Source organism: Haliotis rubra, unplaced genomic scaffold (assembly GCF_003918875.1).
Source record: "Haliotis rubra isolate DU_JTF1 unplaced genomic scaffold, ASM391887v1 Scf102, whole genome shotgun sequence".
Lineage (NCBI taxonomy): Eukaryota > Metazoa > Mollusca > Gastropoda > Lepetellida > Haliotidae > Haliotis > Haliotis rubra.
In genome coordinates, this window is record NW_025764915.1 from 1,086,544 (window position 1) to 1,107,687 (window position 21,144).

General features: G+C 35.9%; 1 protein-coding gene across 1 annotated transcript in view; it reads left to right on the top strand.

Annotated features, from left to right (window-relative positions):
* LOC124270200 (outer dynein arm-docking complex subunit 2-like) overlaps positions 1 to 21,144 on the top strand; it is a 59,821-nt gene that overhangs the window by 18,623 nt on the left and 20,054 nt on the right. Inside the window, 3 exon segments of the mRNA XM_046705239.1 lie at positions 25 to 206; positions 653 to 767; positions 1,437 to 1,625. Of these exon segments, the coding sequence (XP_046561195.1) occupies positions 25 to 206; positions 653 to 767; positions 1,437 to 1,625 (486 nt within the window).

The window sequence follows — 21,144 nt, forward strand, 5'->3', positions numbered from 1 at the left end:
ATTGGTCTTATTGTTTGTGTCCAGGTATTAGTGAATGTAGTCGGTGCCCTCGGGGAGCTAGCCAAAGATCCACCAAATCGACTACAGATCCGAAAGTCCGGTGGAATATCCCCCCTAGTTAACCTGCTGACCGGAACAAACCAAGCATTACTTGTCAACGTCACGAAAGCAGTTGGCCAGTGTGCAGAGGAGCCTGATAACATGGTGTAAGTTTGGTTCATGCAGTCATTTCAGTGGTGTTTTGCTGCTATTGGGGATTTTCCTGTGCCTCACTCTCTCAGTAAGTTCAATTTTGAAAATGTTTGAACAAGGGAATTTGGTGTCAAATCCTTGTGGGTCAAATGTGCAGTCCAAACTATGTTGAATGTTCACACTAATAAGCTCTGTTTTGCTTGATCAATGTAAAAATTATGGTTGTTTCGCTGTGAAAGGTTTGGTGATAAAGGGGGATAACTCTTCCTGGCATGCCATCAGCAAATTCTGTACATGGCAATATGTCAAGTGTTTGTCTGTACCAGCCTTCCAGCTACTGGCATTATACACTGCATAAAGGTTCCATTCTTTGCTACTAAGAGGATTTGTTTTAGTTGTAAATATTGAGCATCCTACTTTCAGTTGTATTATGTTGTAATTATTTCATTGAATTTTTCAGCATCATTGACAAATTAGATGGTGTGAGGCTGCTATGGTCACTCCTGAAGAATCAAAACACAGAAGTCCAGGCCAGTGCTGCCTGGGCCATATGTCCATGCATAGAAAATGCCAAGGTAAGCCCTGCAAACTACCATCAACACCTTACATGGGTAGTGTCCGACTTCATCACATCACCTACCCATGAAGATCCGAGATAGAATTGGTCTTCAGCAACCCATGCTTGTCCTGAGAGGTGACTAACAGGATCGGGTGGTCTGCCTCACTGATTTGATTGACACATCTCATCGAATCCCAATTGTGTAGATCAACGCTCATGTTGTTGATCACTGGATTGTCTGGTCCAGACCGATTATTTATAGACTGCCATCATAAAGCTGGAATATTGCTAGGTGTGCCGTTGAACAAAAATCCAGATATCATCATATCCCAGTGCATAGAGCAGTGATCACAACGTCAATCACTGGATTGTTCAAATCCAGATGCGATTATAAACAGACCACCATCATACAGCTGGAACATTGCATTAAACAAACAAGCAAATACATGCCTGGGGTGGTCAATGTCCACACATTCCATACAACAATGACTCATATTGAGGCTAAAAGTGTACAAGATACAATTTATTTTTTAAATTATTAAAAGGTTTTTTTTATTAGCATCAAACAGGTTACAATCAATTATTTTTGTTTGAGCATACACTAATAGTTTCACAAAGAAACCAAAACTTCAAAGACCAAGTGAAACACTGGTGTACTGTTTAACCTAAGTCTTGAACTGTTCAGGATGCTGGGGAAATGGTGAGGTCGTTTGTGGGAGGTCTGGAGCTCATCGTCAGCCTCCTCAAGTCTGAGGACAAAGAAGTCCTTGCCAGTGTGTGTGCCGCAATAGCCAATATAGCCAAAGATGAAGAAAACCTTGCCGTTATCACAGACCATGGTGTCGTACCGATGCTGGCAAGACTTACCAACACTGTAAGTACCAGAATATGTTTGCTGTGTGTCTTGATATTAACTCATTTGTCTATTTCAGATTGGAATATTCTCCTAAGACAAATAACTGCAAATTTCTCCATTACTTAATGCTGTCACCCTGAAGATCCGGTTTAGAATCGGTCTTCATTAACCCATGCTTGTCAAAAGAGGCGACTAGCAGTATCGGGTGGTCACGCTTGCTGACTTGGTTGACAGGTCATCGTATCCCAATTGTGTGAATTGATACTGATGATTTCAGTAATTGGATTGTCTGGCCCAGACTAAAACATTTACAGATCATTGTCATATGGCTGGAATATTGCTGAGTGTGACATTAACAAACAAACAAACAAAATTTGATTTAGGTACAATAGCATCTAGGTGTGAAAGATATCTGATAGGAAATCTTCAGACAAGAACAGATGTGACTTGACTGTTATTGTACCCCCATTGAATCTGTTCATCAATAGAGGATTAATTAACATGCAGTCATTTTAATGCTGTAGTGTTGTCAAAGTACAGATTGAAACATATTCAACAGTATTAGATGAAAGATTAAACTAAACTCATAGTACGTATTACATAAATGAGGCCCTTGTAGCCAAAGTTGTCTGTGATCTCAGACTTACCGCCATATATATAAACACTAAATCTAAGTTTATCTAAAGGATCTGAGCCCATGAGGACCTCAACTGGAAGATTGTTTTGACCTGATTCTTGTGTGTGTCATTCAAGTATTACATAACTAATATGTGACATTAATTGAAAATGTAATACAAAACCTAGCATTTATTACTTAAAAACATTCCCTTCTCAATATTCATTTGTTTTATAGATTCAATATGAGTGAGCATTATGTTATCTAATCACGTGATATAATTGAGTAGCAGGTACAATATTAATACATTCACATGGTTACATAATCATAAAGGCAGCCACATGTAAAAAATATTCTCGACAATCCGATTCATATTTTCTTGAGTGGGGGGAGGATTTCAAGAATTTGTGCTGAAAAAGCCTTCAGGGAATTCCAGTATATGGATAGGTGAGTGCACAGGAGACTGCCAGCTGTACCTGCAGGAAATAGTCAGCAATATTCATGTCAAATGGAATGTCCTTGCTGAGTAGGGGAGGGTATTGCAGGGAATTTTCATATTGCAATAAACTGCGATGCGAAAGCATGTATTGCAATATGTATTACAATATATTGCAAGAAGTTTTATTTAACAAAAAAACTACTTATAATGGAGTTAATGCTTGTTTTATAAAGCGAAAACACAACAAAATCACTATGCTTGATTAAGCTTTAATCAAAACTTTTAATCATGACAAAATAAAAATGAAAATAATGTTTGGCACAAATGAAACAAGGAAAGGAATGATTTTAAAACGGAAATATCCGAAGATTTCCAAGTGTTACGAAGTTTTCCGAATGCATGTCAAAATACCGGTTTTCGATCAGCATATCGCAATACGTATCATTTTCATGTCTGAACTGGTATATACTGGTAAACCGGTTATGTTGCACAGCCCTATTGCTGAGACTATTGATTTGCTTAGTAAAGTGTTAATAGATCATTTAGAGACTGCACTCAATTTAAGTCCTTGATTGACATTAATTAGTACGTGATCACACTGGCGACATGCGTTATGAAGACTCCAGTCTCTCTGTGTGTCTTTGAAAGCTCCTGATCGATGGTGATTGAGGCATGAGTTAATGTGTATCAACACTGATTAACATATGTTTCATACCATACATTGTTATCATTCTGGGGAATTAGTCCTTTTCACTTTTTCTACAAACTTTGACATTTCTCTCCACCATATATCTGCCTGGTAAGCATATCAGTAATTGTGACATTACGCTAAGTAGCAGGAAGACTGTTTTATGGCATTATATGAGATTATACAGCACCGACCTGTGGGGTATTGTTTCATGATTAGTTATAATGCAGCTCTAACATATGTTTTGTGATATTATCTTTCATTAAACTTAATGACAGAGAAAGAAAAGTCTTTCATCCATAAGCAGGTTTAACTTGCAATTTGGTAATCATATTTTTAATTGAAAAGAATACTTCTGTGATCATGAAAGGAGAAAAGTATAATATATAGATATTTATGCCTTGTTTGAAACTTGTTTTATCTGCAGGTCATTTCAGTTGAATGACGAACAGTCAGATTGTGAGTAATCGACATATGAGGCTTGCTTATACTGTTGTCAATAAGTCTACTGATAGGGATACCAGCTATCAGATTGTATCCTCATGCTTAGATAGAAGTTGTACATTTCGCTGATAATGAACCATGGGCTTGTTAATCATTGTCTCACCCTAATGAACCGAATGATACCACTTAGACCATTATAATAATGATGATATGTCACATGATAATTTATAATGATATGAGCAGATCTGCCCACATGTATGGACCAACTACTGGGATGAAATCGACACCTACTGATGAGGAAGCATGTTAATAGCATGTGTTCTATATATATTTTTTTAAATGTGGCATTTTTAGGGTAAAAAGCCTCAACTGTGTGATCAAAACTAAACAGATTATCATGTTTGCCTGTTTTGACAAAGTACTGATTTAAAGATTGGGATATTCTTTTTAGAACTGACAATGAAATTGACATAGCTAGGTGTTAAAATACTGTCTCATACATCATTCATGGATAGAATTTCATCGCAGAATATTGTCATGTTAATATTTCCCAGTAAATATTCTCATATATTTTTCACATATTTATATTTATTCATGTATGTTTAATATTCTGAAAGGTGATCATGCGTTATATGTTCACTTTGAAGTGGCAGATGCGCCTTTCTCAGCTTGATCAGCTAAACATCACATGACTTCCTACTTTTAACATTTAAGTAATAATCAGCCATAATGTTTTTACTCATTGTATTTATTTATTTATTTAATTATTTATTTATTTATTTATTTATTTATTTATTTATTTATTTATTTATTTATTTATTTATTTATTTATTTATTTATTTATTTATTTATTTATTTAATGGCTTCACATTAATATTTGAATGTTAAGTTAAAGATACATTTTCTTCAAGGGTGTGTTCTATATAGGTATTAGGAAAATCTATTTTTCTGATGTAGTTTCCTTGAGAACATTCTGTGTAAACACCTATTGTTTTGAACGTGCTGTCTTCCTAATCAGTTCACACATGCTGGGTCAACAGTGTTCATGTGACTCTAGCCTTTTGACATATTTGGTGTCAGTTTCTTAAGGATGCAGTGTTCACTGATGAAAGAATTCCAAATATCGAGTATTTCAACAATACAGTCCCACAAATAGCCTATATCCCTGACTCCAGAAGTTTTGTATTGCTTGCTTGGAAATGTTTCCTTTACTTTTTACTTCTCTTATCAGATTAGGTGATTAGATCCTCCCTTCTTGAATCGAGGAAATGGGGTAGTCTTGTGGTTAAAGCATTCCCTCGTTGCTGGATGATCAGGTTTCGATGGGTATAATGTGTGAAGCCCATTTCTGGTGTCCTTCCCCATGATATTGCTGGAATATTGCCATAAGCGGCATAAAACTAAACTCAATCACTCACTCTAACACTAAGTTCATGAGCAACAAATAAAAAATTGCAAAAAATCTCCGCATCAGAAATCAATCTCTCCTTGTTTTTGCAAATGGCTAAGGTCCAAGAAATTCAGTTTTTATGTGAGTCACAATCATTTTAGGAAGGGAGGTTCGTGATACACATTATCTGTGTAGTGGAACAATGTCAGGCTTTGTGTTTGGGTAAAGTTTCTGCTTTGTTGATACACGTTTTCAACTTTGGATGTGATCAAGTACACAAGTATGGTTTACATGAGTGAAATAGGCTGATATTCCAAACTTCATGAGAAAATCCAAGTCTGTCCTAAGATGAATTTTCCACCATATTGCGGTATTATCTTTGTCTTTATATTCTAAAAACATCAGCTCAGTTATTATTCATGTTATGTATTTTCCTATCGACTGATTTTAGCCTTTCCATCATATTTAGTTTTGATATTTGTACAAAAATATGCAATAGTTGGAACAATAGGGATCAAAATAGTGCTGTATGTGTGTGCATCACAGTAAATGTTGAAATCACAGATGAAATATTTTCAATGTACCCTGGTAGCATAAAAATAATACTATGATTCATTTAATAGAACATGTGATAAATTTGACCATGTACAAAAATTGAAAATTTATTTTTGCACCCTATCAAACTGTTTAACAAAGGCATGGCCTAACATGGGCATGGCCATTTTGAATGCCATTGCACATAACAGGAAATCATGTTGTAGATGATAACATAGTCTGTGGGTTAGTTTATGGGTCCAGGACAAATGAAGTGGAACTATTCTTGCAGACATGATATCGTTCAGGAAAACCTGCTCTCAAATCAACAGGTTTACATGATTTTTACTGTTGTTAAACAATAAATTGAAAGGATATAATTGCAGGGATGTTTCAAGTTTAATTGGACCATCAAAAGATATGAGCACACTTGTTTTTACAAAGCCACACTTATATTATCTGTCTGGTGCCCTATGGCATCTTTTAAAAAATCTACATTTCTGTCCCTGCAAACAAGGTCATTTTCCTAATAAATAACAATTTCTAAACGTTTTGCTTGTTTCGTAAATTTTTCTGATCGTGTGGGCCCAGAAGAGCCCTAATGACATTCTTTCTGGGAATGAGATATAAACTTGACATCCATTCATTTTCCTTCCAACTGGCTGAAAACACATTTGGAAGAGTTTTGTTACGTTACACAAACATGTTTGCTAAGTTTTATATAATCTGGTATTTCTAAAAAATTTGTATTTGGCCAAAGTCATGTGTTCATAATTTTCCTGCTTTCGGTGGTTGTTCATTGTTCATTTTGTGTCTTAATGAAACTGTTGTCTTTTCACTGAAGACAACTATTTGTCAGGTAGGATAGAGGTTTAAGATCTCCCGTCACGAATATTGTTATACACTCACTGCTAGGGTGCCTGACAAACCAGCTCAGATCATTCCTCGCCTGTATTGACTTTTCAACACATATTGGTTGACATTAATGAATTTTGAGATCAGTATCAGTATGTTTTAGATTCGTGATTCTGATCTTGATCTTGGTGTGATTCTGATCCTAATCTTAATGCGATTCTGGACCTGATCATCCTGAACTCAGTGTGATTCTGACCCTGATCTCAGTGTGATTCTGATCCCGATCTCAGTGTGATTCTAATCCTGATCTCAGTGTGGTTCTAATCCTGATCTCAGTGTGATTCTGATCCTGATCTCAGTGTGATTCTGACCCTGATCCAATTCTGAAAAGTAAATACTTGCAAAAACTGGTTCACCTCAAGCTATTTACATTACTCACACACACCTGACATAACTTCTAAGTGTTGTAAAACCTAACTCTCTTCTATGCTGTGTTTTCGTTCAGCACACAGAACTGTTTATGTACGTTTGTAGTTTTTTCAATACACACAGTGACTTTGATGACACAACTGAAATGTAAATACTCTATCACATGTTAATATGATGTAAACATATGTTCCTGGTTCATCAATATCAAATGAACTTGTCAAATTTGTTTGGCTTTTTATTTCCTTGGTTCAGTTTAATGAAACAATAACACATCTTCAGCACGATGTTGAGGTTGCAACAAAAAAGCAAGGAGTGAAAATAGAATGAAATTAGTTTGTAATTTTCCCCAGACTAACATGGATAATTATGTCGTTGATCAGTGACATGGCAGTGACATGTTGACTGGGAAGGATGTACGTGAATGTGATGAAGCAGACAGGAAGTGGAAACTAGTCATCAACAGGAAGCTGACCACAGTCCATATTGTTGCGGGACCTTTTATAAAAATGTATGCCCATGTTTGATGTTCATGTTGATAAACTGTCGTGACTAATGTTCCATATTCATGATGAAGTCTGAAAGAATGTCACATGCTTTCAAATTATGTGGGGCGATAGGGTAGCCTAGTGGTTAAAGCATCTGCTCATCACGCTGAAGATCCGGGTTCGATTCCCCACATGGGTACAATGTGTGAAACTCATTTTGGTGTTCCCCGTCGTGATATTGCTGGAATATTGCTAAAATAGGTGTAAAACCTACTCACTCACTCACAAATTATGACTGTAATCTTTCAGTCTTAATGAAAAAGCATTTTAAGTTCAAGTCTAGGTAAGCATTCGATACAAAAACAGGCCAGGGTTCTATTCATCACCAATCATTCAGCTGTTTCAGTTTGTGACTTGGTTTGTTCCCTGTAGGTGTGTTGCCTACACTTGAGTCACATCAGTTCAGGCCATGTTTTATTGATAGAGGGCTTGATATTTCACAACCATCAAGCATGTTGGGATTTGTGTTAAGAATATATGTTCCCAGAAGCTTGACGCCAAAACCAATGCCGTTATTCCAGGTGGCTGCCTCACAGACAATACACTAATACATCAACTAATACCAGTGTCTTCCCTGAATAATTGTATCATCACATTGACAATTGCACAGATATGATCATTTTCCACTCACCAACAGGATGTAAAAATGGACCTTACCTTACACCTGGTAGTTTAGATCCTATTATAAGTTATTTTCCTTTCTGACAAGTGTGTCATGATATAGCTGAAATATTGCCGATGTGACATTAAATTTTAACTCACTCACTCACTCTGACAAGTGTAAATTGGCAAGTCTCCCATCAACAAAAGTTATGAAAACACAATGCCTTTTTGAAATTGGTAAAAAATAATTGTTTTTCATAGTTGACCATTTTCTAAAAGGCATTGTAAATTGATACTTCTTAATTTTGTTTTTAAGCTAAGGCAGATTGTCCCATGAAGATTCATGTTAGATGAGATGTATTCTGTAGTCCCTGGGAGACAGACAATGTGAAACAGTGCAATGAGAGATATGTTTCATGATAGCTGTTTTGCTCCTTGAATTCTGAGAGCAAAACATTATTGAAAATATATTTTCATTATGACTCTTTGAACCATAGTAAATGGTCTGACAGCTCCATGATGTGACACCTAGGATTCAATACTTGTCAATATCTAGAATGCTTTGCTGAAACATGGTGTCACTGAGTTAAATCAAAAGGTACCATGTGTTCAAGCAAGCTTTCTATCCAGGACTACGCATGAGGGGGTTGATCTGATCGAAACCAGCTGTTTCCAACAATAACAGTGATTCATCAGTTGCTTGTGTTTCATCCAAAACCCAATATTATCATCAACACAAATGTTGCTATCACCTGATGCTGAACTGAAACATAGAAACATACAGAACATGATGAGTGTGTGAATTTCACACACCAGGCCTCGCCGACTCCACAAATATTATCATGAGTCATCATTTTTTGTATTTCATTCTTTTAGTCTGTGAATAATGTATATATGAGCATATAACTTGTGGTATTATATAAAGATATCACATTGATATTGAATAAAACAATAAGGTATAATATGTCATTTTATTGTAATAAATTATGTTATTGTTATTTACATTAGAATATTATCATGTGTCATCTTTAATACAGTGATGTAACGTCATACAAAGTTATTCCATTATATGATGTTCTTCATTGAGACATATGCTCGTGGTAGATCTGTTATTTATATGCGATGTAGGAAGTCTAAAATGTGTGAATTGTCAGTCAGTGAATCTTTAAAGAAATTGATATTCTCCATCAATATGCAACTTATGTGATAAAATGACAGTCTTATGTCCATCTTCTATGTCTAGAACTTGGATCTACTGATAAACCTTATACAGTGAAGGTACCATAAATTGGTGTATATATTGTGAGTTACCTGTAGCGATATTGGTGGTCCGGTCCTGGCGTCAAATGTGTCAGAACTTGCTGCAGTGTTGCATCACTTAATCATGCCAGGAGTCTGTGGTTCTGGGTTTGAATCTCCCAGAGTTTGATCGTTGGATTTGTTAGTACCATACGAGTACTTGTGTTTAAAGCCTGCATTGTCTTTGCTATCATCATATCACATTGACATGACATGATGGAACTGAAATATTCTTGACCTTGGACCCAGTTCACTCATTATTCAGACATGTAACAGGTAAATTATGGTGAGGGTTTACACTCATGAAGATACAAATTATACATAACATTGCTTTCGGTAATTTCTAAAACATTTCATGAGTCAGTGATTGTAGTACAAATAAAAATATGAACCCCAGCAATGATCCTGCAAACATTGACTACTTACTAACTTGTCAGACTTCAGTTTTATTGGGTGTTGGCTCGTCACGCCGAAGACCCGGGTTCGAATCTCCTCATGGGTACAATTCTACAATGTGTGAAGCCCATTTCTGGTTTTCCCCCCCGTGATGTTGCTGGAATATTGCTAAAAGCGGCGTAAAACCAAACTCAGTCAGTCAGTCAGTCAGTTTTATTGGACACCATGTTTGCTGATTGGGTTACCACTGACTTCGCTTCATCAGGTTATACATTAGGTGCCTTACTATGAGAGGGGTTCAAATCCCAGAAGGGACTCAACCTGAAAAATTACTAAATTTGTGCTTAACTGTTATATTTACAAAGAGACTTGATCTGAAGGCCAGTGAGAATTACAAAATTCTGCCATAGTGAAACCATAGTAACAGTAAACAGGTATGTCAGGCTGACTTGGTGATGGTCAAACTGTGTTGTCATAGTGATACTGTGTGTCTGTATTTTTAAAAACAGGACAATATGTAGTTATATTTATTATATGTAGTGTCATGATGAAGTGTCATGATGTGTGTTGCAAAATTATTTTGAAACCTTCCTGCTTTAAAAACGACTCACATCTCCATTATTGAAGACCTTCTCCATTTGTACACATATAGGCTGCACTATTTTGTGACCTGTAAAACCATACTGTATTGATGGACCTATGTTCTCTTGTTGCTTCCTGCAGTGAGAATATAGTGTAGCCATCGCCAGTATTTCACAAGCCATCTTTCATTACTGTTGGCTATGTGGGCAGTATACTAGTCAAGTTCAAACACATGACATTAAAGGCAGTCATGGGATGTAATTGAGTATTTGTTATAATATTTTCAAGTAGACAATATTGCTGTACAGAATCTGTCTCTAGTTAGAGCACTATGCCTGGTGGCCATATCTGTATGTGTGAGGTGAGGTGAAATGGGGTTTAACGTCATATTTGGGGTTTAACGACATGTATGCATGTGTATGTGTGACTGCTTGTTGCTTTTACAGTGCTAGCTCACTGAGAAACCATGCCGCAGTTAAGCATGAATACCCCACTCAGACACATTATACTGACTCTGAGCCGACCAGTCCTTGTTATACCAATTAATGCCGAGCACCAGGCAGGGACCAACAAGTACCATATTTTAACATCTTTTGGTATGACACGGCCGGGGATCTGTATGTGTTGCTGGGGTTTAGCATCAAGTGTGCAGTAATCAAGACATCAGTGCAAACCCTTATCATATTTGTAATCAATCTGAAACATCTGAAAAAATTATGCTTTTGCTTAATGCAGCCTCACAAATTTGGATTTTTTGGTTTTTTCTCAAAACTGGTGAATCTTCTGGCAGTGGTCCTTGGAGTTTGTGTTTAGTCCTGCTTGATCAGGAGTTTACAATGTTACATTTTAATTCCCACAATTTGAAGAATGAGGGTAAGTTGGACTTATACTAAGAATGAGGGTTGTGCTTGTTTTTAGACAAATAGGAACTTCCTATTATCATATTAATTACAATATATTTGATACATTATTTCAATATATTTATTTCTGAGCCACACATTCCTGGTTGAAGTTGTCAGGTGTGCAGCTGGTTATGAGCAAGCTATCAATCAGGTATTGCCCTTGGCAGTGTTTCATGTTCAGATAACTAATGACATGTTTAGTGGTTCATATTGAGGTCAATCAGCATGACCGTCTGAGATATACTAGTATCCATAGGTCATTAGTGTGTTGATACCATTTGTGTTTTTTGGTCTTTTTATTACAGCATTTCGACTTGCATTTTTTCCCATTTTGCCTGAAATCTGGTCATAATTGGAGATGAATTCAGATATGAATAACTGGAGCTAGTCATATATGCAGAACAGATATGTTTTCAGGAAAATATTTATCATGATTGTTTTCATGGGTTTGGGGTTTTTTTCATTATTTATTTTCTAAATATATTTTGGAATTCTTCCCCCTTCTATAGTTGATTTAGGTGTATTTTGTAAACAGTGTTTACATTATGACCATAGCATTGAATGATGTGATCTGGGGTATCCTCCTTGTCAGCCTCAACAGACGACCTGCCCTCCTACTCCTTCACCGGGTCAAAGGTCAACTCGTGACCTGGCACACCTGTACTGTGAGTAACGAGCTTTCCACAGGTAACATCAAGCCCTGTGTTATCGTGGCTTCCATGTCATAGATGTGTGCATCAAGTCACCATACCCAGGTCAATTAGCTGGTTGTAATATGTCTATGTAATAGAGATGTTGTCATGATGATCATGTTTACTTTCACCTTCAGCATGATTTCAAGTATTTTCTGTGGTGTGACGTATGTGGAACCACTGTCAATGTGTGGTATCATTACACATATAGAACAAAAAGTGTTTGGGATCATTGGTAATTTTGAGAAAATCTCTTTGTACTGAAGCCTAAAAAGACAACTGCCTAAAAATACACATCCACAAAAACAAAATAATAACAATGAAAAAAATATAATAAAAAAAATAAAAAGTCAAATGAATAAATAAATAGTAATAATCATGGTCCCATTAACTATGTTCTGTTCAATATATGGTAAAGTATAATGGGATATATATCAAAACCTCAGAGTACAAATATACAGTGAGTCAACTGCAGCAAATATCAGTTGAAATTACCAACAGGGCTTAAACAAGATTCCAGTTCATGTCAATGTGTTACTGATAGCAAAATCCGGGCGGTGGGGTAGCCTAGTGGTTAAAGTGTTGGCTCGTCACGCCGAATACTCGGGTTTGAATCCCTACATGGGTACAATGTGTGAAGCCCATTTCTGGTGTTCCCCGCCGAGCCGTGATGTTGCTGGAATATTGCTAAAAGCGGCGTAAAACCAAACTCAGTCAGTCAGATAACAAAATCCAAAAAGTGGAATAGGCTTTAATGGTTTGGTTAATTTTCATTATTGCATTGTACACATTGTTAACTACAGTGTAAAATAACTTCTGAAATGAAGAAAATACTAACTTTACAGAAAACCCCAATTTTCAACAAAATCACATATGTGTGGTACTATTTTGTCACTCAGTAAAATCAAACGAGATTAGAATTAGATTTAGTCTATAGTACTTAGATATCAAATTACTTCTCGTCATATGATGTTTATTATCCTGTTCAGACATTTATATTTTCACAGATATTAATATCATATACAAGTTGGAGACATAAAGACAAGGTAAGGTCAAGATGTTTCAAACAGACCTGTCCTTGCCCTTTGTTTTCCCTATCATGCTAAGGTAATTACAAACTTTGGTTATAAAAGTATAAAGTTATGTTGTATATAAAATTCACACCCACACAAAGCCACAAAATTTGCTTATGCAGCAAAATGCAATATTTACTCACTCACTCTTAGCTAGCAAGTTTGTTAGTCATGCTATTTATGACAGTATTAGCAATATTATACTAGGATCACCATCTCCAATACATGTGTCGTTATATTACACTTCCTAATGAAGCAATGCCTGTGACTGGTGTTAGTGTTATGCGAGTGTTGTGTGTGGAGGCCATATGTCAACGAAATGTACGTGACAGCTGTCACATTCATGTCAGACCCTTGGAGCTGGGCTATAAGTAAAGATACCTACAAATGGGAGGCATTTAGTAAGAAAGCTGTCCCTAGTATGGTGATCTACCTGCAGTTGTTGGCAATCTATAGCCTGTTTTTATGTTGTATCGTCTTGTAGAGTTAAAATGTTTTAAATTTAATTGCAAGTTTTAAATTTGTATCTGTGATAATCTAGTTGTTTCACTGTCCTTCGTTGACAAATTTTTATAATTTACCTTTAATTATTATTAATCTATAACTTGATTTAGTTGCCAAATATTGCCAAAGTGAACTCACTCACTCACCCACTCACTAGTAAGAAAGCTCTGGTCCATTGTGTTGTTTTTAAAATTGCATTGGAAACAACATGTCCTCATTTGAAATATGTATAATTGGATTTATGCTTCAAAATCTTCTCTTATTTTTCATTTTGTTTTTATGTTAAGCAACAAATATTTCACATATTTGCTCCCCAGTCACAATTTTCAATTATGTGAAATGGAGGCATATTTTCTTTAATATTGTATTTATATAGCAGATCAAGATGTGCCTACAAAAATGGTTATGAGATAAATGTCATTTGCTTGAAGCTGAAATATCTGGCTGGATGTAAGGTGTATCTAGGGCAAAAGAAACATGAAAAGGTTTTCTGAATGTATCATCTGTTTATATTTATGGAAACCTTAACAGTCATTAAAATTGCTTAATTAGCCAATAAAATGTAATGGATTCATATTTTCATTGCAATTCATATTGTAATAAATGCCATAAGTGAAATCAAGACATTGCATAATAATGATAATAATAAATGATAGATTGATATACACTACTCATAACAAGTTAAAGAACACCCAATTTTAAAAATACTTTAAAATAAGTTGTTCTTAACTTTCTGTGAGTAGTATAAATCATGAAATTTGAACCACAAGACAAACACAGTGGTACTTGAATCTTGAACTGGTGGGACTGCATTTAGCCCAATCCCAGTCTGTTTTCAGATATTTCAGTGCAGTGGCTTGCATTGTGGATTGTTTTAAGTTCAGTAAGCTGTTTGGTATCCCTGAACCACATTATTTTCCCTATTGCCAAGCCCTATCTGCAGTGCTGAAGCCCTAAATAAAGCAAGTTAGATTTCCTCAGGTTCTGAATCTCTGGTCTCCCTGGGGCTCCTTTTCAGTTTAATTGGGCTTGTTTCTTACTATCAAAAGTATATATAAGTCTAGGTAGCATTAGTCTAGGTATCTGTTTGTTGATGGTGGAGTATTAGGAGGCCTGTGGAGCTATGACTGGGACTGCCATGTGATGACATGGGGAGAGAGGACAGGACAATTATACAGATCTGATTAGGTGCAGCTCAGTGTTTCAGGGTCGGCTGCTGATAACACTGATAGTACAAGGACAACTGTCTCCTGTACCTTGTCCCCTGCTGATAGATGTAGGTCAGTGATGTGCTTTCTGCAAGAAACCTAGATTTTGTACATGAAAAGTAGATGCACATTAATTACATAGCTGGAATATTTTTTTAAACCATTTTTTTTTTTTAATTCTGTTTTAAGGTTTTAAGATCATTTTATACTGCAATTAGTGGTGTTGTGATGATCGAAAATAATCGAAAATCGGTCGAAAGAAGGATTAAAAATAATTATCGATTGTAAAAAATATATTTTTATTAATCAGAATTTTGTTGTTTTAGTAAAACACACTTGAATGAAGTACACTAACCATTAAATTTGACGAATATTGAAAAACACACATGCGCTCAACAGCATAAAGCTATGCACATTGTAAAATGTTTATTGTTTAATTACAATTCCAGTGTCTTTCTTGAATGCATGCATTTCATTGCACGACAGTATTAGTTATAAAAAAACGTTGATTAGAAAAAACCTGGGGAGAAACCCTTAAAATTGGGGATTGCATTAAAAATGTATATATTTTGATTACCGGTATATTGATAATCGTTCACCACAAGTCCTTCGATAATCGATAGTGGATTTGGTTTCCGATTCCCAACACTAACTGCAATATTGTTTTTCTTTATTTTACAGTTACATAGACATTATTCTTAATGTAAAATACGCATGTACTATTTATTGTCAAACTTTGGAAAAACACAAGTAAGTGACTGACTTTAAGATGATGGTTGATGTAGGCCTTTTTGGCAAACTGTTCTATAAGGAAAACTAGTTTTCCTTCATCTTCACAACTTCTAAAATGCCTCTCAAAGAAACTGTTCTATAATAAAAATATAGAAATAAAGTAGAAACATTGCTTAACCATTCATTAATTCCAATCGTGTCCTTTCTACTGACTTAAAAGAAAACCATTCCTGCCAAGTAACAAAAGCAGGGCTCGATTTAGGAGATGTTAACCCACTTGCACCAGGTGCAACCTAAGATAAAAACCTAGTTGCACCAGTCAAATTCCTGTTGCACTGTTTTTAATGCAATATGTAATATCAGAAATATGCTTTTGAATTATTTAGATGTTTTATTCAGAAGTTTACCCACTCAAACATTGACTTGCACCTGGTGCAAGGTAGACAAATAACTGTGTTGCATTTTGTAATATTGGGTTGCACCAGTGCAAGTAACAAAGCACTAAATCGAGCCCTGAAAAGTCCCTATATTTATTCAACTAATGACACCTCCATCAGGACCCTCATTCATCATATTAGACCATATTTGCTTGCCTTAATTAAAGGAAATTTGTGCGAGATGCATCCTTGAAGAATTCACCTCCCGACCAGCCATGAGAATCCAATCAGTAGGCGATTTGGGAAGACTCACATCACTGCCAGAGTACTATCAGGCAACTTATGATTGTGATAATAATTCTTTGACTTTTCCTAAGCATCTGTGTGGTAGTATTATGAATCAAGCTAGTAATCATAGTTCTAGGATGAAAGGAACAGCTCCTGATAAGAGTAGAAATTGGCTTTGATGCTAAAAGTGGTGTGTTCAGTTATTGATGAGTAGTTAATAATAGTTTAATGGTTACCTACCATCAGTGCATTGACTGATTGACGGTATACATGTACAGGATGCTGTTGTACAGAACAACCTTAGCGCTATGCCTGTCGCAACTTAGTCTGTCATTCAGACCCTGAAGCAAATATATCCAAGAAAGCCCATGCAAGTCTAGAAAATGTGGCAAGTCTAGATTTTCACAGCTTCAGGAATGAAGAAAGTCTCAGGGCTCCTTTTCATTATGTTTTATTTTTTTTACTATGAGCGTTTTTCTGTAAAATATGTTCATTTCAGAGAGTAATTGTTAGTCTAGTCGCAACTCTGTGTTACGGCATCGGAGTTAAGATCACCTTTGTGCAAAGATCACGTTGTACAACAGCATCTAGTTGGAATTTGATTCTTTACAAGGAGGTTGGGGTTTTTTTGGTCAATATTTACCCAGCTCTAATAAATCTACATGATTAGCTGTTAAAACATGTATTATACTATACTGTATTATCACTACAATGTGAACAAGATGAAGAACAGGACCCTTTTGAGAGGTTTTCTAAATCAAAGAAATATTCTTGGAATCTTATATTTCATTAAAACAGGAAACACTTGGGGTGAGAACTGGTTTGCAGCAACCTGTGCTTGGTGTAGGACGCTAGTAAATGGACTGTGTGGTCATGTTCAGACACTTTGTTGATTGTATAGCATTTTTACCTGATGATGTTGCTCGTGATATCCACCACTGGTTTTGTGTAGTCTAGACTTGATTACTTAAAGGCTGACTATTGCTGACTGCTTCATAAAAAAAACATAGATGGAAAGGAAGTTATATTTCTGTCATGAATAATCATGAAACTATGTCCATGAAATTATGTACCATGCACAAATATGTTCCACTTTATTTGTCCACAGTTTGCTAATTTTTTCTCCCATCGAACAAACAGCTGTTACAAGAACATAATGATCCTGTTTTAACAAATGCTCTAACAGCAGCTTCATGTTGAAATGTCTGTCAGGTCCTGTTTAACATCAGTTTGCCATGTTCTGCTTAGAAAAGGCAATGCTGATGCTCACAAGCCATTTTGTTAAGTTCATGAAGATTATTTCCATTTTATTGCTGTAGACTGCACGAAACTTGAGCTATGTTAATTTTTTGTGACCCACTCCTTGCTTTGAATAAAAATAACATTATGGGAATGGTGGTAAGCTGGAAATAGCACAGTGATGAAGTAAAATAATGCACATGGCTCAATTTGTAGCCAACTTCAGACAGTCTGCCAGGGTCTAGCTTCTGGATACAATTAATGGTCTAGACTACAAAATGACATATCTTTTCTTTTTTGTCACCATGTCTTCGGTTTTTCTTCATAGTTGTGATCAACGTTCATATATTGATCATGTTTGACTTTATCATCATTAAAAATTAAGGTTACTGAAAATTCACAAATCGGTTGAATTTGCCATGAAAGGAAATACAAAATTGTTAAGCTATGTTGGCTGTAGTAGACAAATCATTACCGTATAAATGCCAATAATGGTCCCCTTATTTTTAAACGAAATTACTTTTCTATTTTGAAGTGCTCTTTACAAGATAGATACTTCTTTCCTGTTTTTGATATCGGACATGATGGCACCAATCATCTAAGACACCACAATTTGCTGAGTTGCATCACTTGGGCATACTAGAAACATCTTGATCTTTTGTTCGAGTCCGAAGCCACAGTTATGTTTTTAGATTTGTTTTTGCCTTACTCCAGGCTTTCCTCCAACACCATGTTGACTTGATAAAACTGGAATACTGTTCTCAGCAGCACTAAAAACCAAGCTGCCTCACTCACTCACTGTTTGTTATTGCATATCGTGATGAAGTATTAAAATAGTTCAGATTAGTGGAGTAGGTAATCAGTAATAAGTCCAGGTTACATAGTTGTATTCCTGTTTTCTGTGACATATGTTTTTAAAACACCCTGGGGAGGGAGGATGGATACTCAGGGTTTTGTTTTTTATTATAGTTCAGGTGACAATTATATAGGAGTAGAGAATATCCTTCTGTCGTAACATGTGACCTCATTTAGCCTCGATTCTAATTCTGTACAGGGATTAAAATGTCTCACAGCTTAACATGGGCATACTCATATTTAATGCCAGTTTGCAAAACAGGAAATCCTGTTCGGAATGATAACATAGTTTGTAGGTTAGATCCAGTTTATCGGTCCAGAACAAATGAAGTTGAAGTATTATTGCAGTCTTAATAGTGTTCAGGAAATCCTGATCTCAAGTTTACAAGGTAATATGATATTTATTGATTTGTTAAATATAATATTGAAAGGACATTTAAATTTAATTAGAGGATCAAAAGGTATGGACAAGCTTATTGTCACAAGGGCACACCTGAATTATATGTCTGGTGTCCTATGGTACCCATTGAAAAAATTGCATATCTAGCCCTGCTATGAGTGGCAGGGTGTGTACAAAAAGTTGGAATGTGATGTAAAAATGAAATTTGAGTTGTATTGGTGATTATATTTTAACTTACACATAGAAAATATACCAGGGTCAGAACTCATGCATGAAGTTGCTGTGTGAAAGAAACTGTCTTGAATTCCATTTTACCTCACAAACATAAAAACCACAGTAGGTTTGTGCCACTTGTTCGGTTGTCATTAAATATACTGATACTAAAAGTTAAATAATGATACAAATGTAATGTTTTTCGGAAAAACTTGCAACACTGAAGGCAACTTTCATCAAGGTATTTCACATTTAACCAGCGATTTTCAATGATTTTGTATTTTGCCACTGTGACGAAAAGAATGTCTTTGTCAATACATATGAAATTATGAAAAACATGTATGATAATATCTTTGGATCAATATATTTAACAAATGCATTTTAAAGGCCTTATCTGGTTTTGTGATAATGGCAGACAACCATAGCATAGGCAGACTCTGTGAAAGTACATTGGTATCCTGTCATGCTTATTATAGCAGTATATCTAAACCTTCAGTTGCATTAAATAGATCACAAATAAGTTTTATAGCCATAACATTAAAGTCATTTTTTTTCAACTTCTGTAGGTTTTCAAAATCCTTATGCATTGACATTCTTGGTATGGCATTATTGATTCGTTTTTCATGCATTAATAATTTATTTGTTGTCGAACATAACCAAGATCAATAATCACCCAGATGCTGCCGTGGTAAGTGGAGATATACAAGCACGGCTGACAGCAGCATTACTGGTGACAAAGTGATAGCATTTGGTAATGCACTGTAAACTACACATAAAGGTATCTCATTTGCAGCTTCTGCAACGGACCAGGCAGATTGTAATGGTGGAGGCACACCTTACAGATGGAAAGCATTGAATTTCATTTCATTTCACGACTGTATTGATTTGATGTATTCAATGCCTGTTTTTATTTTGTCTATTAGGGAGTATGTTGGTATTGATAGTGTGGTGATTATTTTTTTATTAATGGTTGAAAATGATATATGGCTGATGAAAAATATTACTTTGAAATGTGAAAAAACACTTTACCATCCTACTCTAAATGTTCATGCAGGGACAAACTGTACAGTTTTACCATTTTTGTTTAAAGACACTTTCATTACTTTGCTTTGCTTTCATCAATAGGATTCAACAAAATAATTTCCCACAATGCAAGGGGACATAGGTGACCAATACCCCACAGACTCTGCAGTTTCTGTGCAGAGTTGTGTCCCTTGGGTGTGCCAGAAACTGGTGATCAGGGGTTCAAATCTGAGTTTCACCTGATTTGGTCCAAGGTTTGTCAGCACCATGCCTGTGGTTGTTAGTTTCAACTGTTGTAAGCATTTCAGACCTATCACTTCTAGCTTGCCATCCACTCAGGCTGACAGCAGGGTATGACCCAGGGATGGCAATTTTCCGCTGATCCCCGCTGATTTTATTTCAAATTGTTCAATTGTGAATCGTCTAAATTCATTGAGAAACCCTCAACTCGATGACACAATATTAAGTTTTCTGCTGAAAATAGATTTTCCTGTTGCCATCCCTGGTATGACCAAAACACCATTCATAGTATACTGAACTAAACTCACTCACTTCATAGGATGATATTGGATACGTCTACTGTGATTACTACTTTAATTACAAATGTATATACAAATTAGATGCTTTTTTATCTTGAAAATATTTCAGACAGGTATATCACTAGGCGAGGTAGCCTTGTGGTTAAATGTTCACTCATCATGCCAAAGACCTGGGTTTGATTCCCCACATGGGTACTATACGGGAACCCCATGTCTGGTGTCGCCCACCATGATATTGCTGGGATATTGCTAAGAGTAGTGTAAAACTCACAAACATGTCACATTTTTAAAGGTATATGTCACATATAATGCTCCACTATAACCGTGACATATCAATTCAAAGGTAGCTTGCAACCTACAGATTTATCACTGTAGTTGTAAAATTTGGTGTTTGTGGGGTTTCAATTGAATTGTGAATTCAAAATGTCAGTTTGCTTGGTCAGTGTGTCATCAAGAGCTGAATTGATGTCGGCTGCCATTCTGACGGAGTGTTCAAATAATTCATGTATGCACAGATGAATGATGGCTGTTGTCATTAGATATCGACATATACTTTCCACATCTGTTGCATGAAGTAACCCCTGACTGCTTGGGATGAAATGTCAGCATCACGTGTCATATGAGGCCATGTTTCATTGAACCCATGAAGATCCGGGTTAGAATTGGTCTTCA